This window comes from Barbus barbus, assembly GCF_936440315.1.
Source record: "Barbus barbus genome assembly, chromosome: 38".
In the NCBI taxonomy this organism is placed as follows: Eukaryota; Metazoa; Chordata; class Actinopteri; order Cypriniformes; family Cyprinidae; genus Barbus; species Barbus barbus.
In genome coordinates, this window is record NC_136716.1 from 8,961,143 (window position 1) to 8,988,960 (window position 27,818).

Consider the following 27,818-nt stretch of genomic DNA (forward strand, 5'->3'; position numbering starts at 1 on the left):
TGTCCGGGGAGTCAGATTTCGGAATAACCGGCCCTGGTATGCACGCACTGTCACGATCTTGCACTTGTTAATTAAATCTTTAGTTAAGATTTAATTTAATTAAGGTTTACTTACATTTCACTGCTGGTTATACTCTGTATAATTGTGTATGTGACGAATAAAAATCTTGAATCAAATACCGGAAAGCAAAAATCCAGGATCCGGCTCAAATAAGCACTGCATACAGGCATCTTGTATAGCCCAATTATGTCGGGGCATCTATGGGGTGCAGCACTCATTTCAGGGCAGCTGTGGCGCTTACAACCCTGTTAAAATGTAGTGTCAGTACGTGATTATGGGCGCCCCCTCCTGCTGGTCGCGCCCTAGGCTACCGCCTGTTTTGCCTAGAAACGGGCCTGTTCTCCAATATATTACGAAATTAGATTTGGTCGAATGAAAGTAAAAAAACTGAAAGTATGAAACTAAAGGATATTGATCGCACTGTAAGATGCCATTAATATAGAGAATGTTTTTATTAGCATTATTTACTTTTTTCCCCCCTCCTCACATCATCCTATGGGCCGGGCCAGGCCAGGGGAAGAAGCCTGTTCCCACCCCCTTCGGTGCAACGATTGACGTTGGTTTCTTTTCTACCAGTTTTATTCTCGAGCTGCTAGCATGCAGTTAGCTTTCCTGATCGATGCAACTTCTTAAATTAGGCTTCAGTCGCTCACGCTGTGTGTAAGGGCCTGAATAAGTCGCTTCACCGTTGCTTACATAGTTTAAACGTTTTTAGTGCATGATATATCTTCTTTGATACATTAACATCGATCTGTTCGATTGCAGGGAAGTATTGTTGTTTGTATAAGGGGAACAAGAGCTAGCTAGCTGCGTTAGCATGCCAGATTTTTTCATATAAGTTAGATATATTTAGCTACATACTGCTATAGCATTGATCAGTGTGTAATATGCGCGTGACTTTTCTTTAAATATTGAAATTATGATCAAGGTGTTTGATGTAGGCACATAAGCATCGGGCTTCGATCGGGTTAGTACAGAGCATTTTTTTAAGCAGCCCGCTGTCTGTGAAAAAAAGCTTCGTCTTTGTGTTGTGGATCCGAGAGAAACGCACAGCAGCCGGAGGTCCAAGCAGCACATCGGAGGTAAGGTGACCTCTAACAGGCCTGTTTAACAGCGCAGTGTGGTTATGATCCGGATAACGGAGTCCCTTCTCGACTCCAGATGTGAGCAACTGTTCACTGAAGCTAAAAATGTTTGCGTATCACAGTGAGATGTTGATCTCTCATTATAGTACTCCATACTAACACAATGAAATTAGGACAAGCTATTATAATCGGTAACTATCTCTGAAGGAGTAAAATTAAATAGTTGTTTCTTCGACGATTTTCATATATAAAGATAAATGTGGATGTATGAACCCATTAAAGCCTGATCGTAGCTCCATGACAATGGTTCTACGACCAACTTTAGGCGTGCGATGCTTTTAGGAAACGCAGCCCTGAACTAATGAGCTTTCACAGGAAAAGGCTCCTGTCCCACCAATTTACAAACCTTAATAATGATAACTGTAGTCGATGCCGACAGTTCACGACTATGTATTGTGTCTTCAATAGTCTGCGTCTTGCATTCTCATAATTCATTCACGTGCTGATTGAGTTGAAGCTAATGACTCTGATGACCGACAACGTCATATTATTTACGTGCTGTGTGATTCAGCGGCTGGTTAAGTTATACCTGAGTGACCCAAACCTAGAAATATGTAGGGTCTCTAATATCTAGGGCGACCTGTTTTTTTATTTTTTGATTGGAGAACAAACTGGACGTTTGAGAAAATAAATTCAATGTATAGTAGGAATAGCCTACATCCAAAATGTAAATATACAGTTTACTTATTCAAAATGAAAAGTACACATTAAATCAATAGTCAAGATGTCAATAAACACCATTTTTCAAGTTCAAGTCCACCGACGTTAATTTACTCTCCTTTCTGGTTTGTTTGTCGGCTTTATAATATGTCAGATTGCTTGTTAATCAAACTCCCGGCGAAAGGGTCAATTGAGCAGCCAATATTGGGCAAAGTACAGAAATAACTGGGGCTAAAGAAATGCCTACAGTTAATGCCATGTGCTATACTTTTCACACGTCTCTTTAAGTAGATTTTTAATGATATAATGTATTTTTGTCAGTTGACCACTCATCATGTGGTGCGACCAATAATAGCAATAACTGTATAAAAAAAAAAAAATCTAATTTCTGTGGTTGAAATATGAATCACTGCTACAGTATGCTTCAGTGAATGGTATTTTTAAAACATTTTTATCGGTTTTATGCAATTTTTAGGAAATATAAGTCTGTTAACTACATTTATGAAGGCAACACTGAAATTATAGAACAAAAATTAGATAATTTACAAAAACTCAAATTAAATGCAAATACTTTTTCTAAACAATTTAATTACTGAAAACATTAAAAAAAAGTAAAGCATGTTGAGGAAATTATTTAATTTGAATATAAATCATTGTCGTGCCACATGACATTTTTAATTCATCTAGATGAAAAAAAAACTAAAATCACTTAATTTTAAATTTTAATATTAAATTCTGTACACAACATTCTTAATGTTTGAACAATTACAGTAGATATTTTTTGTATTTTAAAATTGGCCAGTCGAAAATCCTTATACATCAATGACCCATATACAGATCATATGTAATATAAATAAGTGGTAGAATCAAATGGCTACATGTGACCTTACATGTTGGAGTCTCTATCGCTATATATTATCAACTATATAAACTAACTTCACAAGTTTCACTTGTGACTGCACTGATAGAGCAAGATAATTTGCTTTATTTGTCCTCTTTCATGGACAAGTACTTCAGTGGAAATGCGTTTAAAATCCTCAAATTCTTTAATCTTTTAACCCATTACAAATGATTTTTGAATCTCGCTGGCTTCAAATCAAAGAAGTGAATCACACTTGCTCTGTGATGTGATTGGCTGTTCGCCACTGATGTCACACATTCATGTGCAGCGTGCTCCACAAACTCAGGATCAAAGCCTGAGTTGACAAAGAAAGCTGATGATCAGCATCATGGTACCAATAAAGCCAGATTGGAGTGGTTTGGTTTTGTCAACTCAAAACTAATCCTATAACTCTGAATTTGTTCATCTACCATCATGGTGAAGGCCTCTGGTGTATTGTAGCTAGTTAGCATTAAGCCACACATCACAGTTAATGAGATTAATACTATATTTGGTAACACTTTATTTTAAGGTCTCTTAACTAGTTGCTTATTAATATGCATTACTAGATTATTAGTCATTTATTAGTACTAATTAAGCACATATTAATGCCTTATTCTACATCCCTAATCCTACTCAATTCCTAAACTTAACAACTACCTTACTAACTATTAATAAGCAGCAAATTAGGAATTTATTGAGGGAAAATTCGTAGTTAATAGTGTATGTGTTCCCTATTCTAAAGTGTTACCCTATATTTTTACTTGACTTACTGTAAAGCTTCTTTGTTTAAAGAAAAGAAAAGAAAAAGGAAACATAGAACAAGCGGCAGGGGTATTAGATTGCATTTACATTCCAAGATACCATGTCAGAAGCAATCCCGCATTTAATTACATTTGTCAATCCAGAAATTTTGCAGTGCGTAGGTAGCAGTATAAAAAAAAAAAAAAAAATTAAACTTTCACTTAAATTGTGAATAGATAATAAACAGAAACCGACCAAAGAACACTCCCTTTATTTGTGAGTGTGTAATTAGCAGTGAGTGTGCTGATTCTGAATGAAAACTGAATGAAATTAAAGCGTTTTCAGTGGTATTTAGTGGAGGATAACTGTCTTTATAAGTTAAAGCTGGCCACACACTAGAGGATTTTAAGGCTGTTTTTAAGCCCGATTCGTCCAAACAATCCTCTATTGTGTGTCATTATGATTATTTAACTGCTCCCAATCGAGATGGAGCGTCCCCGAACTCAAATCGTAAATATCAAGCATGTTTGATATTTAGGACTCTTGATCGAGTTTCCTCTGACATGATACCTGCGATAGCCAATGACAGCGAGCAAGTGAAAACATAAAAAAAAATGATGTTGCGTGCTTCTATAGCTGAAACTTGGCAGCCACAAAAATGCCACAAAAGCAGAATACATCACCCATATTCTTTTGTTATACTTTGTTTTTCACTGTGAAACAATGCGTGCCAGGAGAGCCAGCTGACAGTGTCGGTTGTTCTCCATTTTTTTTCTTCTCTGGTCACGTTTGATCTCGCGAGTCTCCATGAGACCTAATGTAACTCTGTGAACTTGTTCCTACTGTTAATAAGTGTGTGGTCTCAATAATAGTTTCCAGGGAGCTATTTTTTTTTTTTTTTTTTACTCCGTAATTAATGTTTTAAAATGTAGATAAGTACAATACTTCAAACAAAATATACTGTAGTAAAAGTAAAATTACAGATTTTAAAAATTACTTTAAAAAGTAGAAGTACACAAAAGCTACCCAATTACAGTAACTTGAGTAAATGTAAAATGTTACTTTCCACCTCTGATAATTTGTGGGCACTGTCGGTTTCATTAATTTGTTCCCTAGAAAACCCATGATTTAAATAAAATAAGGGAACGAATTAAGTCATAGGGAAAAAATTCTTAATTCATGGCCACGAAATCTTTCATTTCCCCCCACATGTGTAACACATAAGAGATGCGAAAACTGATTAAAAGTGAATGACAATAAAATAAACCTGTGAAATTAGAGGTTGAGATGGCGAGGATTTGGGGAAAAAAAACAAACAATAAAAATGCATGTATGCTGGAATATGAGCATTTATTCTGTCATCACTAGTGATCGACCGATATTGATTTTTTATAACCGATACCAGTTATTTGCATGTTTATGTGCCCGGTAACCGATATGCAGAACCGATATTTATTTACTGTTATAAAGTAAATAAATGACTGCGTGAAGTAAGTCCATACTTCACTTTGGTTTTTTCTCCTTTCAGTCATCTTAACAAACATGTTTTGAGAATTAGCAGTCTATCATGCAGGGCTCTAGACTCATTCTTCCCATTGATCTCTCTTTTGCGACCTACTTTCTCAGTTGGTGCACGAGCACATAATTTGGTTGCAATTTGTTTTTTGTTTTTGCTACAACATTTGATTAATCAATGCATGCTGATGAACTTTTATCAGTTTATAGTTATATGGTAACGAAAGTGTTCAACATTCAACTCGTTCTTTTTCATCTGTATTATTTGTGATTTTTAAATTTTGTGAACAGGAATTCCTTTTTTCGAGCGCTTTCACTTTCAAATTCACGATCTTGGTGTCACATTTTACAAGAAAAGATAATTGTCTGTTTTGCTTATATCTATACACCAGTCACTTTTTAAGACTAAAACAAAAGATGGATTCATTGTAATTCTTAATTAAAAAGCACAACAATAAAACAGTACGTTGACAATGACAAACTAGCTTTCATAACATTTATTAACAAAAACGAATAAGACGAGGCATGGCACAGGACACATCACTTGCTGTCTTATATACCGAGTATATTACAGAATGTTTAGCTAACTCTGAGGATGCAAATAAATATTAATATTTTTTTTTTAAATTAAGGAAAGCCTCCATAGCGTAACGTGAGGTAAACAGCAAAGATAACAAGCTTCTCAAAACAAAAAGAAAAGTAAAACTAAACTGGCTGTCACTGACAGGGATTGCATGTTTTTTCTACAAGAACACCAGCATGTTCACCTTCTCTGGTTTAAGAAGCGGTCTTTTACTTTAGTTTGAAAACAAAATCCTCCGTTGCGCTCCGTCCGCTGCGCGCACCTTCACGCTCGTGCTGACGCGGCGAGTATAAACCAGGCTCTACCCACGAAGCGCTCGCGCTGGAAGCACCTCTCTTCACGTGATCAGTGATCAGTGAAATCTGACTCCTGCTATAAATGTGCTGCGGCTGGCAGCGTGCGCTGTATGAAGCAGGCGCTTTGGAGAAGCGCAGACCAGGCACTCGTACAAATGCGACCACGTCAAATTTTAACTCGCAAAAAATTACCATTTTGGTCGCAATCTAGAGCCCTGTCATGTTCAATTTAATCTTCGTATTACAACAATAAAAAACATTTTGTTTATAAAAATCTTTAGCAGCAACACTAATATTAGCAGTAAGCAAAATAAACGTAGAATGTCTAATGTTTTCAAATGGAGAAAATAAAGGACAGGAGTCATATCAACTTCATTTTTAACTACAGTTTTAGTAGGTTTATAAGCGGTTTAATAGGCTAAAGAGTGAAGAATAATTCACTGGATAATGTTAATTCACGGAATAATATTCTCTGGAATATAACAAGCATTGTATTTTATTGCATTTCTCAACTGGCATGCTCTAAATTATGCTGCTGACAGCGCGGTTCATCTATGCATTTACACAGAACTATAGGCTACTCAAACTGCGATCGATTGCAGAGAATTTCCAGAGTTGTATTAATTTAGATGTTTATAAACGAAATAACGGTTATATAGTAAGTGTTAACACAATTTAGGGTGCTTCAAAAAAGTGAATCTTGTTAAAAGTTACATGCGGTGGCTGTGCTGGAGCATTTTTTGAGCATCAACCCACTGAATGAACTGCAAAATGAAAGCGGCTTCACGAGACTAATGATGAGCATATAGACAACAAAGAGAGAATTAAATTCAATGCTTTTATTTTCAACATGCAATCATTCATGGCTGTATTATTTAATTCATGCAAAGTTAGTTTTTATTGGGAGAGGACTTGACGGATTATCTACGTGACTCCGACTTCTCGAGACTAATAGACCACAGAGAATTAAATTCAGCGCTTTTATTTCCAACATGCGCTAATTCATGGCAGTGTTATTTCAGGAAAAGTTATATCTTTATAGGGACAGGGCTTGACAGAGTATCTTATTTATCATATTTCTTAGAGCCAAGTTGCAGAAACTACATATCAGGCATTTATGTAATACATCTAATTCGTGCATTAATGACTGTAATATTAAATGGTTTACTAACTACAGCAAATCAAGTACCTGCACGCCGTTGTTGTTGTCTCGTCTCCCCTCAGATGCGCTGCAGTTGCGATCCTGCGCGCAATTCTCAAAACACCCACAAGATGGCGGTGTTTCGGTGAATCCGATATTACAAAACCGATATCCGATTATGGAAAAATGCTTAAATATCGGGAAAAATATTGGTAAATCGATATATCGGCCGATCTCTAGTCATCACCCTGGTGCTGATAGCGTGCATGCACAGGTGAGACCTGAATAGCACACGTTGATGTGTGTTTAATCTAAACTCATGTAAGCTTTGCCAGTTTAAACATTTAAGAGCCAGAGGATGCAAGTTCATGCGCGCAGTGAGAAGATTTGTGCGTGCACTCATCAGAAGCCCGCAAACCCGCGCCTCAGAACGCGTGCAAATTTTAAGCTCGCTCTGAAGTATTGTGTTTGAACGGACAAATTCACACAGAAATTGTCAAAATGCCCGTCTTGATAAGTATCCTATTGCAGACATAGCCGGCTGTACGTACAGTATAAGTGCACTGGATCAGTGCATTCTCTTAAAGTGACAGCACTTATACTAATATTAATCAAAACAGCAACAACAAAGAAATCATTCATTGCTCTTGATTCAATCGCTTTTTTAACTTTAATAAAGATTAATCTTTAATTTACACAGTCAAATATGCAATGCTGTTTTACATTTGATTACTTTATTCAATTTCTGTACCTAAAAACTGCTAGACCTACCTAACCCCCCCCCCCCCCCCCCACGAAAATCACTCTTTATTTTATTTGTATCTGTACTCTATTGTATTTATTTGTGCTGTTGCTTGTAGTTAGATTATTCTTATTTGATTATTTTTTTATTTGACAGTATAGTTTTTCCCTAAACATAACGAACCCGTGGCTCTAAAACCGTGATGCAAACCAAACCGTGAAAAAGTTGAACTGTTCCACCCCTAATGTTGATGAACTTGAGTGCGCTCCTCGTGTTAATTAGGCTAAGTATCTGATGTGCTCCTCCCGAACTTTAATAAAACATAATTTCACGAGTTCACACAGGTGCATCTCAAAAAATTTGAATATCGTGAAAAAGTTCTTTTTTTTTCTTGTAACTTATTTCAAAAAGTTAAACTTTCATATATTTTAGATTCATTACATGTAAAATAAAACATTTCAAAAGTTTTTTTGTTTTAATTTTGATGATTAGAGCTTACAGCTAATGAAAGTCAAAAATCAGTATCTCAAAATATTAGAATATTTACATTTGAGTTTCAATTAATGACCATCCCTACAGTATAAATTCCGGGTATCTCTTGTTCTTTGAAACCACAATAATGGGGAAGACTGCTGACTTGGCAATGATCCAAGTTGACAGAAAATACAAAGTTGACTGGAAGGAAGAATTTGGGTAGGAAAAGGTGCACATGCAACAGGGATGACCACAAGCTTGAGAATACTGTCACTCAAAGCTGATTCAAACACTTGGGAGAGCTTCACAAGGAGTGGACTGAAGCTGGAGTCAGTGCATCAAGAGTCACCACGCTCAGACTTCTTCAGGAAAAGGGCTACCAAGCCACTTTTGAACCAGAGACAACGTCAGAAGCGTCTTACCTGGGCTGTGGAGAAAAAGAACTGGACTGTTGCTCAGTGGTCCAAAGTCCTCTTTTCAGATGAAAGTAAATTTTGCATTTCATTTGGAAATCAAGGTCCCAGAGTCTGGAGGAAGAGTGGAGAGGCACAGAATCCATGTTGCATCAGTGTGAAGTGTTCAGTGTGAAGTTTCCACAGTCAGTTTCCACAAGCACTTCATGCTTCCTTCTGCTGACAAGCTTTATGGAGATGCTCATTTTCCAGCAGGACTTGGCACCTGCCCACACTGCCAAAGGTACCAAAAGCTGGTTCAATGACCATGGTGTTACTGTGCTTGATTGGCCAGCAAACTCGCCTGACCTGAACCCCATAGAGAATCTATGGGGCATTGTCAAGAGGAAGATGAGAGACACCAGACCCAACAATGCAGATGACCTGAAGGCCGCTATCAAAGCAACCTGGGCTTCCATTAAACCTGAGCAGTGCCACAGGCTGATTGCCTCCATGCCGCATTGATGCAGTAATTCATGCAAAAGGAGGCCCAACCAAGTATTGAGTGCATAGAAATGAACATACTTTTCAGAAGCCTGACACTTCTGTTTAAAATATACTTTTTTTTATTGATCTTATGTAATATTGAAATTTTCTGAGTAACTGAATTTTGGGTTTTTATTATCTGTAAGCCATGATCATCAAAATTTCAAGAAATAAAGGCTTGAAATAGTTCACTCTGTGTAATGATTCTATATAATATATGGGTTTCACTTTCTGAAATGAGTGACAAAAAATATTGACCTTTTTCATGATATTCAAATTTTTTGAGATGTACCTGTACATATAATTAGCTTGAGTATAGTAATGCATATTTGGCGTGCTGTCCGGGGAAGGGCTCCGAGCTTTGGAATGGCCCGAACCCCCCAAAATGCGCGCTGAGATCTGGCCGGAAGAGCCTACGTACTCCGGTGGAGGTGGCTTATGGCGTCGGATGGGTAGGCCCTACTGCTGGAATTGGACTGCATGGTTTGGGGCGCCCGGTCAGGAGGGCTCGAGCCGATGCTCAACGGTGTGCTCACTGCTTTGGAACGGGTGAGCCCTACCGGCTGATGGAGGAGGAGCAGCTTGATTGTAGCCCTGACCAGGAGGGCCCGAGTTACCTTGAGTGGAGCAGCTCACGCAGCCGGCGTACTGGCCCTACTGGTCGTCAAGCCCCTGCTAATCAGTGGACAGAGGGCAAATAGCTGACCGAGAGGGCCCAAGAAGCCTCTGACTGGAAAGAGTTTGGGACGTCCGACAAGGAGAACTCTCACAACATCAGATCAGCATCGTTCTCGCTTGTGGGTGGCAAGTATAGAAGCCCACCCGGGAGTACTCTCGCCGACATCTGACGGGAGATCAAGACTTACTATATCAGATGGGCAAGTCTCACCAGGCGGGTAGAGTGAAAAGTAAATCCTGACTGGGAGGGCTCTCGCAGCATCGGATGGGAGATCGAGACTCAGGACATCGGATGGGTAAGCCTCGCCAGGTGGGGGGAAAAGATGTGAGGTTCGATTAGGGAGGTCGAAGCTCATGGCATCGGGCGGCTGAGCCTCGCAGACCGTTGGACGGAAAGGTAAAGTTTTGTGGCCGGGAGACTCTCACCGACCTCCGACAGGAGATTAATACTCACGGCATCGGACAGGTAAGCCTCGCCCGACTGTAGGATGGAAAAGGTAAGGTTGTCTGGCCAGCAGGCTCTCACCAGCATTGGAGGGGTAAGCCTTGCTGAAAGTAGGATTTAAGGCTAAGTTTGTCTGGCCGGCAGGCTCTCACCAGCATCGGACGTGTAAGCCTTGCTTCAACGTAGGATGGAAAATGTAAGGTTATCTGGTCGGGAGGCTCTTGCCGGCATCTGACAGGAGATCAATACTCACGGCATCGGATGGGTAAGCCTCACTGACCGTAGGGTAGAAAAGGTAAGGGATGGGAATACCATAGGATGTAAAGGTAGAATTGCTGAGTCTGACGGGAGTTCGATATTTGCGGCTTTCGACGGGTAAGCCTCGCCGGTAATCAGAAGGATTTTAGGCATGGATTTGTGATGTGGACATGGGATACTGGTGCGGTGGTGATTTACGTTAAATGGTTTGTTGACCAATGAGGGTTTGGTGGGCTTCTTTGAAACTGTGAAACTGTTTCAGTTTCTGTTCTTGTGAAACTGGTTAGTTCTGATGTAGTTTTGGAAAGCTTCTGAAGACCATCTTCCTAGAGTTTGGATCTGCTGCTTGGAGAGGCCTTTTTGGGCTGCTTACGTTGCTGCCCCGATACGAAAAGAGTGGCTAGACAAATTTTTTGCTGGGATGCCTGACGATTGCAGGACGGATCTGAGGTGTTTTTGAAACCAGAAGCGAGTGACAGGTTTTTTTTTTTTTTTGAGTTGTCTAAGAATAGACGTTCATAGGGGCATTTTGCCTGAGAATTCCTAAGGCAGATGTACTTGAGATCGGACTGGTATGGTTGGATTGGAGAAGAGAAGTTGAAAATTATGAAATGACTCTGTCATAGGTTGCTCTGAAATCATAATCAATAGGTTGCTCTGTCTTGGTTTAAAAATTTAATTCTTTCACTATCGAGTACTGTTAAATCTGAGACGGTGGGGTTGATATTAGGATCGAATTTAGAAGAGACGGTGAGCTCCGAGCATCTCAAAAACCTGAAAAAGGCTAGAATAAACATGGCATTAAGTGGTACTGAGAGGCTGGTAACCTGTGCGGAGGGAGTGGATACATTATGTGATGATGTCTAACGTTATGGGTTGTCTGGAGTCAGGGCGGATAGGTCGCGATCGTTGGATTCCCCTGATCAGAAGGTTTGTGAATTGCTTCTTTCGGGGGAGGGAGCACCGTACGTCAGCTTATGGAACAATTGGACACACTGCTCAGGTAACCTTTGATGGACCTGACTTGGAGGCCCTTAACTCTGTTAAGGAAAGAGATAAATGAGGTGATTGAAAGTAGGGAAAAATTGAGCAAAGGTATGTTGTATGAGAGGTGGAAAGCCTTGAAATATCTCCATGCTGTCACGTGTGACTGGAGCGTTTTGGGGAAACTGCTTGGAGGATAGTGCGAGCGATGCATCGAGGAGGGGTTTTAATGTGTGAGTTATGGGAATATTAATTCTGAATAGTGAGGTACTGGAGTTGGGATTTTGTCTGCCTCTGGAGCCAGCGTCCTGAATTTCTGAAACCGAAAGCGTGACAGAGTCAGCAATTTGGTTTTCTGAACCTGGAACTTGTTTGGCAATTATTATAAATTGGTCGCACGCTGAGATCCATATTAAGCATCTTAGGAGAGGCATGAGGGCAGGAGAATGAGAACGGCCTTTATTAATACACTGAACAGCTGATTCATTGTCACAATGCACTAAGATACTTTTAGAAGCCTATTCATTCCCCCACAGGAAGGCTGCTACCACGAGGGGGTAAAGCTCAAAAAAAGCTGAGGACTGAGGTGAGCCCTGCAGCTGGGGGGGCCATGGAGACGCAAACCAACGTCCTTGGTAAAAGCCTCCGAAGCCAATTGAGGGAGACGAAACGAGGTTGTTATAGAAAAGAGAAAGGCCGTTCCATTGTTTAAGCAACATGATCCTTAACCTAAGTTTGTCGTGGCACGCGCGAGATAAGGAAATGTGGTCCTCGAGCGTTTGAACCGGAGAAGCGAGTGAGAGGAAATGCGAGATGAAAGGGCGGCCTTGGGGAATGATGCGCATGACGAAGTTTAAATGCCCGAGCAGAGAGAGGAGTTCGCTTTTGGAACAGCTTGAGCTAGCAAGGAGGGTAGCTGAGAGGAGGATAAGTTGATGCCGAGAAACTTGATGGATGTGGTGGGACCCATGTTTTTTTCGTGAGCGATGAGGATCCCAAGCTCGGTAAAAAAAAACTTTTTGGACTGTGAGGATGTGGACGGTTGGGATTGCATCGGGAGGTGAAATGACTAGAAAATCGTCTAGTAGGTGGATGAGGTGGGGGATTGCATAATTGTTCGACAAAATTCTGATAGCATGTTGAAAACTTTGGGGCTGCTTTTGCATCCGAAAGTTAAACAGACAGCGAAATAGAATTTCCAGCACCATCGCATCCCAAATAAATGCCATGAATCCGGATTAATAGGCATCACTTTGAAGGCAGAAGTGATGTATATTTTTGTGAGCCAGGCTCCTCGACCTGCGATTTTAATCAGTTCGACTGCCTGATCTATGTCGTGTTACCCATAGACTGTAAAAAAAGATGGACGACGCGTCTCCGCTTCCTTCCATTATAGAAAAGTGAAGTGAATACATCTCAGTATGGCTGCTGCCATTGTGAGTAAATGACGTAATTTGGACCCCGAGTCTGCGCAGTAGAGATTCGTTTGGAGCCCGAGCCTGGTCAGTAGAGATTCGTTTGGAGCCAGAGTCTGCGCAGTAGAGTCGTGAGGCGGAGCCGCGGAACCAAACTCCCGCCCAAACTCCCGCAGACCCAATCAACCATAACGACACGCCCCGTTTTTATAGCATCAAATTACTAGCTAAAATCAAACTTACCACAAAAACGAACAATTGAACATATATCAGCGTGATAACTACCTTAAATGACCAAAATCATATTTTGGAAAATTGTATTGGAAGTGTAATTATTATAATTTTTTTATTACTCAAGTCCCATTCGTTTACATGGAGAGGGCGGGGTTCATGACCTGTACTGCAGCCAGCCACCAGGGGCCGATCAAAGAGCCCGTAGCTTCAGTTTCTAGTATGAGTGAGACACACCCGGTGTTACCTGAGAGAAAATTTGTCGAGAGGGATCAAGCTATTGATGCTTGGGAACGTGGAATTATGAGGTGATGACAGGTCGATAATTAGGCATTTTTTACCCGAAAATGTCCTTGTAGCCACTCCGATGGGGCTGACGCGAAACACTTCAAAGAGGGGTTTGTCGAAAGCAACGATCATGAAACCTGACTTGACTTTTTTTATTAGATCGTCTACGATGTCGGGCTCTGCGTGGGTGGATTGTAGATTTTTACACTCCTCTTGCTTCCAATGCATGATAACACAAATGCCAAATTAAAATGAACCTTTTTTAGGATAAATAATCAGAGGGCAAATATTACAGATGATCATGCTTAATAAATCAAGAGAAGCAGAAATCAGAAATGATTCATCATGCAGCCCTATCTAAACAGCACCAACCACTGCATGAACTAAACAATGACACTACTGTCTTTTAAAGCTGCTTTACATCAGAATCTGAACTGTATCCATAGACAGTTTCCGTACTTGATTTTCCTGTTTATCTCTTTGAAACTTCTGACACTATGAATTAAATTCAATATCAATAATAAGCAATACAAACAATATCACTGATAAATTCAATAGAAAAAAGATACAAACTAAAAAAATAGTGCTCTAAATTTTTCTCATAGATCTAACCGTAGTGTTCAGATAAGAAAATGATCCAAGATGATGTTTTATGTCTGATTTTTATCCCAACTGTTCATGTTCGCTTAGATAAAACCAGCTATGTTTACAAGCATACTTGCTAAGATGGGAAGTTGATTTTGTCTGTTTGTCCATTCAGGCGTGGTAAGAAATCTATGACGTGAGGGCTCCAGGCTAAAAATTGAGAGCAGTGGCACCAGCGCCACTAAGTTCTACAGATGGTGACGCGAAAAGCAGATTTGGTAGCGCTGGGAGTGGTGTTGGGGTATTAAAAATAAAGATAGTTTAATCATAAAATTTACTATCCTTTTGCGTTAAGTTACTAATAATAATGTGTTTATTTCTTGGTAATGCACATTTGACAGTAAAGCACTGAGCTTGAGTTGGGAAGCATTCAAAATGTACATAACGTGCAAAATGTAATTTCATATGGAAACTTTTATATTCTACTCTTATTGAATTTCTACTTTTATTAAATGAGTAGCATTATTTTTCTATAGGATTATACAGAACTGATCGATTTCAGTGAATACAAATGGATTGCTTGTGTTATTCAGTCGCAATTTGAAAAGTTGGTTTTTCAAGGCGTTTTGTGACTTTTCTTACTTCATACACAAAAAGTGCAAAATATTTGGGTCATCCCATTAAAATAACATTTAATTTGGATCAATTTTAGAGCTCTAAAATAGCTGTTTGAAAGTCATTTAAAAGTGCTTGAATTTCTCTCTCAAAAGGTATTGTTCAAACTCTGAAAGGAATAACGTAACAACATTTGACTATTTTGGCCACAGCACCATGGTCATAGTCAGCATTACTATTACTGGTTTCTACGCGCGGTTTGATGTTTATATTAGAGAATCTTGTAGAATTTGAATGCTTCTCACTAGATCTAGATCATTCTTCGGCGAATGCAAACGCTTCTCACTGGATCTCACACCAGTGCTGTGCAGTAACAGTATCACGAGATCAACACAGGTTCCCACACAGTAAACCTGTTCTGAGCTCAGACCTGGTTTGCTTGCGCTGCGCTCAATTATTGATCTGAGCTGACAAACGGTCTGCGCTGCGCCGCTCAAACGAGTAGTGTGGTTTTGTTATGTGTTTTTGTTTGCTGTTTGATGTTTATCGTACAACAAATAATAACAGCGCTTATTTGGGCAACACAGTGGTCATGCCAGTGCGACTGCTCACAAAATTTAGTCACACCGGCAGAAAAAATGATTGCAGTCTGGAGCCCTGGACGTCTTATTGTATGAGACGGTTAGAAAACCATTTATCAGAGAGCACAGGAGTACTTGAGTTCTCTTTCATGTTGTTTTTTTTTTGTTTTTTTGGCAAGACTTAAAGCTATACTCAACCCAAAACTTCTCATTTACTCACCCTCATGCCATCCCATATGTATATGACTGACTTCAGATGAACATAGAGACTCCCAAATTTGATGCTTCAAAAACTGAAGTGAACATGCAACCCCAGTTGATGAATCAATGAGTGCGTTTACATGCACCCTCTTAATGTGATTATAATGAGATTTTCACAATATTCCGATTAAACTTTACCTAATGTAAATGCAATACTTCGATCTAAATAATGCGATTTAAACTCTTAATCGCAGCAAGCATAATCGTATTAACAGGTGGTGTATGCCAATTTTTATCGAAATATACAGGCATGTAAACCGCTTAATCGCAGTATTGCCGCTCTGCTCGTGAGTCGTGACATACAGTCAGGTCCATAAATATTGGGACATCGACACAATTCTAACATTTTTGGCTCTATACACCAGCACAATGGATTTCAAATGAAACAAACAAGATGTGCTTTAACTGCAGACTGTCAGCTTTAATTTGAGGGTATTTGCATCCAAATCAGGTGAACGGTGTAGGAATTACAACAGTTTGCATATGTGCCTCCCACTTGTTAAGGGACCAAAAGTAATGGGACAGAATAATAATAAATCAAACTTTCACTTTTTAATACTTGGTTGCAAATCCTTTGCAGTCAATTACAGCCTGAAGTCTGGAACGCATAGACATCACCAGACGCTGGGTTTCATCCCTGGTCATGCTCTGCCAGGCCTCTACTGCAACCGTCTTCAGTTCCTGCTTGCTCTTGGGGCATTTTCCCTTCAGTTTTGTCTTCAGCAAGTGAAATGCATGCTCAATCGGATTCAGGTCAGGTGATTGACTTGGCCATTGCATAACAGTCCACTTCTTTCCCTTCAAAAACTCTTTGGTTGCTTTTGCAGTATGCTTTGTTTCATTGTTTATCTGCACTGTGAAGCGCCGTCCAGTGAGTTCTGAAGCATTTGGCTGAATATGAGCAGATAATATTGGCCGAAACACTTCAGAATTCATCCTGCTGCTTTTGTCAGCAGTCACATCATCAATAAATACAAGAGAACCAGTTCCACTGGCAGCCATACATGCCCACGCCGTGATACTACCACCACCATGCTTCACTGGTGGTATGCTTAGGATCATGAGCAGTTCCTTTCCTTCTCCATACTCTTCTCTTCCCATCACTCTGGTACAAGTTGATCTTGGTCTCATCTGTCAATAGGATGTTGTTCCAGAACTGTGAAGGCTTTTTTAGATGTCGTTTGGCAAACTCTAATCTGGCCTTCCTGTTTTTGAGGCTCACCAATGGTTTACATCTTGTGGTGAACCCTCTGTATTCACTCTGGTGAAGTCTTCTCTTGATTGTTGACTTTGACACACATACACCTACCTCCTGGAGAGTGTTCTTGATCTGGCCAACTGTTGTGAAGGGCGTTTTCTTCACCAGGGAAAGAATTCTTCGGTCATCCACCACAGTTGTTTTCCGTGTTCTTCCGGGTCTTTTGGTGTTGCTGAGCTCACCGGTGCGTTCCTTCTTTTTAAGAATGTTCCAAACAGTTGTTTTGGCCACGCCTAATGTTTTTGCTATCTCTCTGATGGGTTTGTTTTGTTTTTTCAGCCTAATGATGGCTTGCTTCACTGATAGTGACAGCTCTTTGGATCTCATCTTGACAACTGACAGCAACAGATTCCAAATGCAAATAGCACACTTGAAATGAACTCTGGACCTTTTATCTGCTCATTGTAATTGGGATAATGAGGGAATAACACACACCTGGCCATGGAACAACTGTGAAGTCAATTGTCCCATTACTTTTGGTCCCTTAACAAGTGGGAGGCACATATGCAAACTGTTGTAATTCCTACACCGTTCACCTGATTTGGATGTAAATACCCTCAAATTAAAGCTGACAGTCTGCAGTTAAACCGCATCTTGTTCGTTTCTTTTGAAATCCATTGTGGTGGTGTATAGAGCCAAAAATTTTAGAATTGTGTCAATGTCCCAATATTTATGGACCTGACTGTACATGAATGACGTGATGCGCACCTGTAATAATACAGCGATTAAAAACGATGGCGGAGAAGAAACTCGCTGCCACCAGTCTGTTCCTCTCCCTCATCCAGAAACGGCGAGTAGAACGCGACGACAGCGTAAGCAAACAAATTGCCATCACATTTCTATAGCGCCAAAAAAGCATGGAATACAACCATACAAAAGTTTTGCATTAGACAAAAATAAATTAAAACAGTGGCCAGTAACACACCTGCTCTTTCTGAGTCCATCATTTGTGCTGTGCGGTATGTGAATAATGGCAGTAAAAAAAATAACCACAATTCTTAGTAAGAATAATGGAAATTGCATGTAAACGGGAGTGAAGAGGTTTGCTCTTGACAAGTAAACATCATAATGCGATTAAGTCCTTACTCTGATTATTGGAAATAATCGCATTATTCGTGCACATGTAAACGTAGTCATTGTGTTCTGAAGCAAAAAGATAGGTGTGGTTAAGAAAAATAATTACATTTTTAAATTCATAAACCATCACTTTTGACCAACTGTTGTACGTGGGTTCATGTGTCCATGCTTGATGTAAACATCAGCACATTGCAAAGCGAGATGTAATGGCCCTCTGTGCATTTATGTCACTTCTTGCGTGAGCTGCAGGACACGTTCATGTCATGCTTCACAAGGTGTTGACATTTACGTCAAACGTGAGCTCATCAACCTGTGAAGGACAGTTGTTCAGAAGCTTTGATTTATGGATAAGATTAGAATATTTTCTTAAACACATCTATTGTTTTGCTTTAGAAGACATCGATTCATCAGCTGGGGTTGTATGGACTACCTTTGTGTTCACTTTGTGGAGTTTTTGAAGCGTCAGTTTTGGGGTTCTATACTCTTGCAACATGTGGACTCACAGAGATGAATTATTAAAAAAAAAAAATCTTTGTGTTCATCTGAAGAAGGCCGTACTCATCCAGGGCAGTATTAGGTGGAGTAAATATTGAATTTTTATTTTTGAACGGAGTTTCCCTTTAAAACCTCCTTTTAAAAGTCCAAAATTAACATTTGCCTAAAGCAAGTAAAAATTGGCGTTGGAAGGTATATGAAAGTGTTACTCTATGGTTTAACATTTGAAGCAAATAAATGTAGACTATCATAAATATTAGTACTGTAAGTACTTTTTTCTTTTACAGTACATCAGGGAGTTGTTCAAGTTCTCTTTTGTCCTTAGCTTTCTAATGTGCCCATTTTGTTTAGTTTTTTCCACAGACACGCTAGACTGCAGGTGTTCTGATGTAGACATCTCCCTCTACCTCACGTCACTTCCTCCCTCAATCCCAACGTCCTCTGAGACAGCTGAACACTGTGGAACCGCTGTAAAAGTTGTAAAAATTCAACATGGTAGAGAAATTACCTTAATTTCAAAAGTATTCAAGGAACAGGCCATTGCAGAAAGGAACAGATACTCTTTGACATTCAGAAGCTGGTTGAAAACTCATGGGATACGAACATGTCGGAGGTTGGAGAGCGTCGGCAAGTCAACACAGATTATGCTGTTTCTGTGCTGGAACAGCTAAAGTTTTTCTACGAGCAGAAGTTGCTGACTGACATCACTCTGCTGGTGGAGGAGAGTGAGTTCCCCTGCCATAAAATGGTGCTGGCCACCTGCAGCTCTTACTTCAGGTGGGTGGAGTATGAACATTCAACTGATTAATCTACAAACCATTTTTTTTTTTTTTTTTTTAAGCATTAGAATTTAATTATACATGTATGGAAGTGTGTTACTAAAATGTGAAATTCTCTAAAATTCAGTTATTGGCATTTTAATAACGCAATTTCATGGTTATAATTTTTCTATTTATTTCAACTGCTCAGTGCTCGGGTAATTTAAAAAATATGACCATTTCAGGGGCAGCTAAAATTGTAATAAAATCTTGATGTGAGCATGCATGATTTCTTAACTGCAAAAAGCTAGATTTCTCTTCCACTCCCCTCATGGTGCATGTCTTCTGGCAGAGAGCAAGTGAGCATTTGAGTTGAACTTCACACTCATGCAGAAAAAGCGTTGAATGCTCAACTTTGCAAATATCAAGTGAATAACACTGGGGGGCAGCTAATCTCCATGAAAAGCATGTAGTGACATCTGTTATGAGTGTTTAAAATATGCAGATTGTGCTCACACTTCTGCTGGATTAAATACTTAAATCATATTCTTTACACATTGGACGCATTAAAGTTGTTATACAGTTCTTGTAAAAAGTATTGTTTTCTATTGAACTGATCAAAAGTGACAGTAAAAACATGTTACAAAATATTCTATTTCAAATAAATGCTGTTGTTTTGAGCTTTTCTATTCATAAAATAATTATGAAAAAGCAATGTTTCCATAAAATATTAAACAGAAAAAAACAGAACCATTGTTAATAACTGAGCACTAATAATAATAATAACTAGAAGCTAAAATTCGAAGACTAACTTTGATGTTGGCTTGGCAAAGCCCGTCTGGGCAGCATTGGGGCAAAAGAGCCAGAGTACTTGTGTGTCCGGCGTTTTTGAGCTGCCCCGCTGCTAAAAAAAAAAAGTACAACAGTTTTAGTTTTCATAATATTTTTCTATGGACCCTTGCTATTTTCTATTCTAATAAAAAAGCCTACTAGGCTATGGTGACACCTTGGACAGAGTTGGCTAGCTGGATGCGAAATAAGTCATGCCTTTTTATTGTTTTCCCTGTTTGCTATTTCAAAGTCCTGTCACCGAAGCGTTGTGGGCATGTCATAGAAGGTCACTGAAACAATGCGGTTTAAATCAAGGTGATCATCGGGGTCCAAGCACAATGGTTTGTGTAGATGATGCAGTTACACAATGGACATGTCTCTTTTCCTTTATATGAGTGCTATTATATGCACAATATGAAAATAGCTAAAATACTGTCACTTGGACGTACATTCAGTTATGTGTGATAACTTGAGAAATATATTGTCAATACCATTAAAATTAAGATAAAAAAGTAATGGTATTTAGGAGATTACAGTTTTTGCTATATTGGGCTTTATTAAAGGTTATGAAAATATAATTTACTGATTCTGTATCTTATTTCATGCTTTTAGAGTTTAATATTCGACTTACATTTTTAAGCAGTGAAGATTTGATTGTCACTTGTTAATTTTTTTTTAACAGTTATAATATATAAACAATATAATGATGAAAAGAGTTATTGTTTTCACAATATTTTACACTAGTTAGACACAAAAATTAAACACTAGTTTCATTCATATTGTTTTTCAATAGGTCAAACAATTTTCATAAATATGGCTATTTCCGAGGGTTTTTAGGATCTACAAAGTCAAGTACTTCAAGCTTTTTAAGCAGCTTGGACAAACCCTGTTAATATTTGTTATAGACCACTGTAATTGTCTATTCAAACAAACAAGTTTATTATGATTAAAATATAGATATCAGTTAAATTGTGTGATTTAAACAATTAGCAAACAACAGTATAACAGAGCAGGTTTTAGGTTTGTAGATGTTTAGATGCAGAAATGGAAGAATCCTAAAATAACATTGCATAGTTTTCATTAAATATTGATTCTTGTTAGAGCAATAAATAAATGAATACATAAATGAAAGAAGCCAAGACAAACAAATGATTTTCTGGTTTTTATTGGATCTTTCTTCTTGGATTAACATTGAAGACAGAAAGCAGCTGGTAAATGTGGTCGCTTTAATGTTCACATCCATCCACCGCCAATTTATTTCTCAACAGTTTGTTCACGTGAGACATTTTATTTCTCCTTTAAAGCACGGAGGTCAGCTGCCGCGATTGCGACACGCATGTCAGTAAAACATTAAAAAACAGCTCACATGCACTCAATTTAGCTTTGGGTTACACTTTTATTTCGATAGTCCACTTTAGACATTCTACTAACTATAAGTAACTTTGTAACTACATGTCAACTAATTCTCATTAATTTGCAACTACATGTCTACTAACTCTCAGTAGGATAGGTTTAGGGTTAGTAGAATAAGTTGACATATACTTGCAAAGTTTCTCATACTCCATATGTTGTATGTTGTGAACCCATCAAAATAAAGTGTTAGAAGATATTAAGCAGACAGTCTACTAATACTCTAATGACTGCTAGTTGACATGTAGTTGCAAAGTTACTTATTGTTAGTAGAATGTCTAAAGTGGACTTGTGAAATAAAGTGTTACCTAGCTTTGTACTATGTTCTTCTACATTTATGTTCAGTCGCTGGTGTGTTTTAACTTAAAAGGCTAAAACACGTGCAAATAAAGAAGTTTGAGGACGCTGCAGTGAGCTGCGATCTCAGAAACCCAACGCGAGGCTTTCAGTTACCCAAAAAACAGCTCACTAACACCTGAGTTTAGCTCTTGTGTTCTAATGGGTGGATTGTATGCAATCGTTGGAATATTTTATTTTAAAAGGCACTAAAACAAGTACAAATGCTGTTGTTGTGAGCACGTTCAGACTGCACTTGCTGATCGGTGCCGTGACAGTTCTCTCGTCTTTCACACTTTTCTCTGGCCAGACTGTCATTATTAATGAGCCCTGACCCAGTAATAATCATATATGTTTGTTTAGCTTTTTTTTTAATGTATTTATTTGTATTTTTAACCGATTTAAAAGAGAAACTAAGCAAGACGACTCCTCCCTCCAGTGGAGGGAATTGCTCCTGTAGAGGCACAATTTTTCTCAGCCAATGTAAGTCTATGGGAAATTTGTAATTTTTAATAATTAATTATAAAAAAAACTAAGTCTAATCAGTCTGAAAAGATATAGCAACAAATTAAACATCAGGGCCCAGGTCTCTGCCGAGTTTGGGGCTTGTGGCTTTAAAGCCCTAGGAGGAGATAGGTTTAGTAAATTGAATCTCAGAAGAAAATATAATAAGTTTAAATGGCATAACAGTATGTTGGCTTTGCCAAGCCAACATAATGATATAATAATATAATTATCTATATAAAAAGCAGCAAATCAGCATATTCGAATGATTCCTGAAGGATCATGTGAAACTGAAGTAATAAGTCAGCTTTGCGTCACTGGAATAAATTACTATTTTTTTTTTTTTTTTCAAATGTAATATTCAAAAAATGAATCATTTAAATTGTAATATTTCAAAGTATTACTGTTACTGTATTTTGTATCAAATAAATGCAGCCTTGATGCGCATAATAAATATTTAAAAATCATAATTTTACAAGCTTGATGTATCCGATTTCTTTATGAATTGTCTGGCTTTGCTTAAATGTTTACTTTGGGCATTTGGGAACAAAGTGTGCATCTTTCCGACTGTATTTGTGATTTATATTTTAATTAATTAATGTTAATTATATTTAAACACACTTTGTACAGACACACTGCAAAGTGGAGGAGTAACATTTTGAGCGTTGCGAGTGGAGTTCTGCGGCAGTAGTTGACAGTCAGAATGCTGCACACTTAGAGCATGAGAACGAAACAAACCGGCCTTACATCACACTGTTGTAGTTTCTGTTATTTGACAGACTGTTTACAACTTTTTGATATAGCTCTAATTAGTTTCCTTTTGAAATATGTTTCAAATTGTAATTGATAAATTCTAAAATGTATTCATGAATGTAAAGTAAGGAAATACGGTCTTAAAAATCATGATTTTAATTTTTTTTAGTATTGATTCAACAAGCCAGTGAGTGAATGTCACTTTATTGCTCTGGCCCCCAGCTGAACTGGAAGTTTTTGAGTTTGACTTATTGCCTGAATTTTATGGCCTGAAGTGCTGGTCACCATCCCAGTAGTTTGAAAAGTGCCTATTCAAATGCCAGTTCATCCTTTTGCTCTGTCTGCCATTTCTCTTTTTTTTTTTTTTTTTTGTACTTGTGGTGAAAAATAAATGTAGTGAAGTTGAATACTTAATTTTTATTCAACTCTCAAATTAATTATAATTATATTCAAAATAGAAAAAATAAAAAATAAAACTAAATACAATAAACAATGTGCTGTAAAATGTACTGTAACCCTTATTTTGCTGGGGTTTTTTGCCTTTTTTAAAGTTTGGAGTTTACTTACCCCTTCTCAACTTATTTTTCTGTGAATGTGTGTCATATGGTTCACACAACAATGAAAATTCAGATATTATTTACTCACTGTAATATTCTAAAGCTGGTAACCTCATTTTATGGTGTCCTTGTTACGTTACATGTAGTAATAACAATAAATTATGCATAATTACGTTCAACTAACTATAAACCAAACCCTGATCCTAACCATTACCAGTTAGTTAACATTACTCAGTACTTAAATATTTAATTACACTGTAACACGGACGCCATAAAATAGAATTTGACACCAAATAATGTATTTTTTTTTTTTTTATGTTTTCATCTTTAGTAGCCTAATGTTTTTGTAAATTACAGAATTTTTTTTTTTTTCTTTAAGAATCGTGAGAACTTTTGTCAATGAATCAAGATTAGACACATTTGAAAGTGTCACATTTAAGGGTTTTTATTTTTTTTTTTTATTTTTTTTTAAGGGTCTTTGTTTTAACCAATGATGTTTTTTTCTGTTTATGTAGGGCCATGTTTATGAGTGGGCTCAGTGAGAGCAAACAGACACATGTTCATCTTAGAAATGTTGACCCCATCACGCTGCAGACCATCATAACCTATGCTTACACCGGGAACTTAGTCATCAATGACACCACTGTGGAACCTCTCTACGAGACAGCCTGTTTTCTTCAGGTTAGGAAGACGTGCACACAGTCTTCCATGGGTTAATGTGTTAACCTTTCCTCTAACTTGCTTGCTCATGTATTGTCATTTTACTCTCCACATACACGCACAAAGCACTCACACTGACTTGTTTTACCAAGTTTAACACTTGTTTCACTTACAAAGCCTATGGGTCACACATTGCCGTCACAACATGCCATTGCTGCAGACTTTGAGCAGAGCACACTAGCGGTTTTTAGAGGTCTCATTTCTAAAATGTCAACAGCCAATGAAGTGAATGACTGATCATAATGGAATTTCAATGACATTTTAGAAGTGGGGCAGTTAAAAAATCTCAGTATTTGCAATAGTGTTAATCAGTGTTTATGTCTACTTATTTCTGGCTTTCATTGTCTTTCTTTCAGGTGGAGGATGTTTTACTACAGTGTCGAGAATACTTGGTCAAAAAAATCACTGCTGAAAACTGCGTCCGCATGCTAAGCATTGGTGACCTGTTTAGTTGCACAGAGTTGAAGCAAAGTGCTAAGCGCATGGTGGAGCACAAATTTCCTGTCGTCTACCGACAGGAGGCTTTCCTGCAGCTCTCGCACGAGCTTTTGCTGGACCTCCTGAGCAGCGATAATCTCAATGTGGAGAAAGAGGAAACGGTACGTGAGGCGGCCATGCTGTGGCTGGAATACAACATGGAAGCACGTTCTCAGTATCTGTCCTCCGTCCTTAGCCAGATTCGAATTGATGCGCTTTCTGAGGTGACCCAACGTGCCTGGTTCCAAGGTCTTCCACCAAACGACAAATCAGTGGTAGTGCAAGGCCTGTACAAATCTATGCCGAAGTTTTTTAAGCCCAGACTGGGCATGACCAAGGAAGAAATGCTAATTTTTGTAGAGGCTGAACCACCAGCTGAAAGCCACCCAGTCGTGATAGGTCCACGTCACACAGTGGTCTGTTACAGCCCTCAAGCGGAGAAGGTCTATAAACTGTGTAGCCTGCCTGGAGACTTGCAGAAGGTTGGGACACTGGTCACCCCAGACAATGATGTGTTCATTGCTGGTGGACAGATACCACTGAAGAGCACTCTTGCTACCCACGGAAGCAAAAGTGGCAAGCTTCAGGCTGCCTACTGTTCAGTGGACAGCTTCTACTGGCTGGATGCCCAGCAGAATGCATGGGTGGCCAAAACGCCGATGCTGTATACTCGCACTAAACCATCGCTGGTGTATTGTCAGGGTTTCATTTATGCTATTGGCGGCGATAATGTGGGTGGAGAGTTGAATAAGCGCACAGTTGAACGCTACGATTGTGAGCAGGACGAATGGAGCTTGACCAGCCCTCTTCCCTGCGCATGGAGTTGGAGCACAGCGGTAACAACCCGGGACTGCATCTATGTCATGACACATGATCTCATGTACTGCTACTTCCCTCGAGCTGACACTTGGGTGGAAATGGCCATGCGGCAGACCAGTCGCTGCTTTGCTTCAGCCGCTGCATTAGGAGACCTCATCTTCTATATTGGTGGTCTACATGTGGTGGGCAACTCGGGTTTGCGTCTGCCAACAAGCACTATTGATGGCTCCTCGGTTACGGTAGAAATATACGATGTCAACAAAAACGAATGGCGTCTGGCTGCTAACATCCCAGCCAAGCGGTACTCTGACCCATGTGTGCGTGCTGTGGTGCTACTGAATACACTATGCATCTTTATACGTGAGACACACTTAAACGAACGGGCGAAGTATGCTCTCTATCAGTACGACCTGGAGCTCGATTGCTGGTCCTTGCGGCAGCCTGTGTCAGAACGTGTGCTCTGGGACCTCGGCAAAGATTTCCGCTGTGCCGTGGGTAAATTATACCCATCCTGCCTTGATGAATCTCCATGGAAGCCACCCACTTACCTCTTCTCTCCTGATGGAGCTGAGGAGTTTGAGGTGGATGAGGACATGGTGTCACTGCCTCATATGTAGTTAATGGGGTTGTCTTTTAAAACTAACCTGTAATTTATCCACTGTTCTGGAATAATGCTCTTCTGTTTTGAGAGGAAAGGTGAATAAGCTGATGGACGGTCTTCCTTTTATGCCTAGTGTGCTCATGGAGATCAAATGTTTAATTGGAAACTAAAATGTTTAATTCAAATTTTGACCCATCTCCAACACTTGCAGTTTTGATCATTCTCAAAGCAAAATTGGGAACATAAATATTTCATTTCTCTCATTAAACGTTTGGCATTCTGTTTTAACAATTTGATGGTATAAACAAATGATGCAATTAAACCTCCTTTGGTTGAAAATGGCAACTGTACACTGTAGTTCTTAAATTTCTAATTTTTCTTTTGTCCAGTTCATCTTCCAGAAATCAATTGCTCACCTTTCTCTTATATGTCACCAGGGTAACAAGAGGCTCAAGGGGTTGGCGAGATATTTTGTACTGAATATCATTTGATATTTTGGTTCGCTGCTGGTTTGCTGACTTGCTTGACATTGATTTTGTTGTTGTCATTGTTTGCATCTGTATTATCATAGTTCATGTTCTCTGTGGTCTGTCTGTTGACCTGTCTTGCCTATGGCATTATTTGACCTCTTAAAAGGGTAGGTTTCACGCTTGCAACCACAAACACACTAGCGATACCTCAGGGTGCTTTCCAGTCTGGTTTCGTACTCTGTTTACCATATCATTTATTTCTCTCTAGTTTGCAAAGGAATTTCTTTTTTTATTTCTTCAGGCATCTTTGTCTCCAAGTTCCTGTGTGTTTGTCCTCAATTAGACGAATGCAGGAAATGCCTGCTACAGTATTCATTCTCCATCATGTTCAGAAGTATGTATGTTTAGATACTGAATGTGTGGAACTGAATTGAAACAGGTTAAAAAAAATAAAACTATTTTACTCTTGAGTCATCATGAAGCATCTTCAAATTGCTTTGTAATGCTTTATTGCCCTGGATCATAATGTTCTAATATTGGTTATCATTATTTTACTGGGGGAAAAAAAGATGCTGCTGTATTTGTGCAACAGTGTGTACAGAGATGTGCTTTCCTGACCCCACCCCCATGTGCATTCGTTTAATTACTGTGGCAGTAACAAACCTCAAGAAGATTATTTTTACCTTCAAATTTCAGTGAAGTACAACAGTTGTAAATATGTTTGATAGATCTAAATTGCTCAAGATCTTTGCAAAGGTTTAGCATTACTATGAGTGAAATTGGGGGAAAAGCCACTCTGCCTTTTTATTTTTATTTTTTTAATCAACACAAAATAGTTTATTCAAGCTTGTGTAGCTTTTACGCCCAGGTAAAGGTATGTTTCACCCCTGTAATTTAGAAGAAGGGTTAGTGCTACTTTTTGCCCAGGGTTATAAGTCCTTGCTCTGGAGCAGGGTTAGCACCTCTTTTGTGGCCAAATGTGTACATGTGCCAATGTTAAAATGTTGCGGCTAGATGCTTGGCAACAGACAACCTCATATTCATGTGCTTTGGACCATTGTTTCAGCATTTGTTTAAGGGAAAGTTTCAATAGTTACAGAAAAAATGTGAATTGGAGTGAAGAGACTCCATTTACCTAGACTTGAATTCTTACCTTTATAGTCAGAAGTCCTTCCAGGAAAAACTTGATCGTACAGTTGGCTTTTTAGCCTATTAAAGATATGCAATGCATGT

At 38.9% G+C, this 27,818-nt stretch overlaps 1 protein-coding gene across 1 annotated transcript; it reads left to right on the forward strand.

Moving 5' to 3' along the window:
- The first annotated feature begins 604 nt into the window (after window positions 1-604).
- LOC306858053 (kelch repeat and BTB domain-containing protein 2-like) lies at window positions 605-27,818 on the forward strand. The gene is made up of 4 exons (XM_079398419.1): window positions 605-1,142; window positions 18,701-19,126; window positions 24,014-24,179; window positions 24,575-27,818. Exons 2-4 carry the CDS (start codon window positions 18,954-18,956, stop codon window positions 26,129-26,131), a joined length of 1,896 nt encoding a protein of 631 aa, XP_079254545.1. The 5' UTR covers window positions 605-1,142; window positions 18,701-18,953; the 3' UTR covers window positions 26,132-27,818.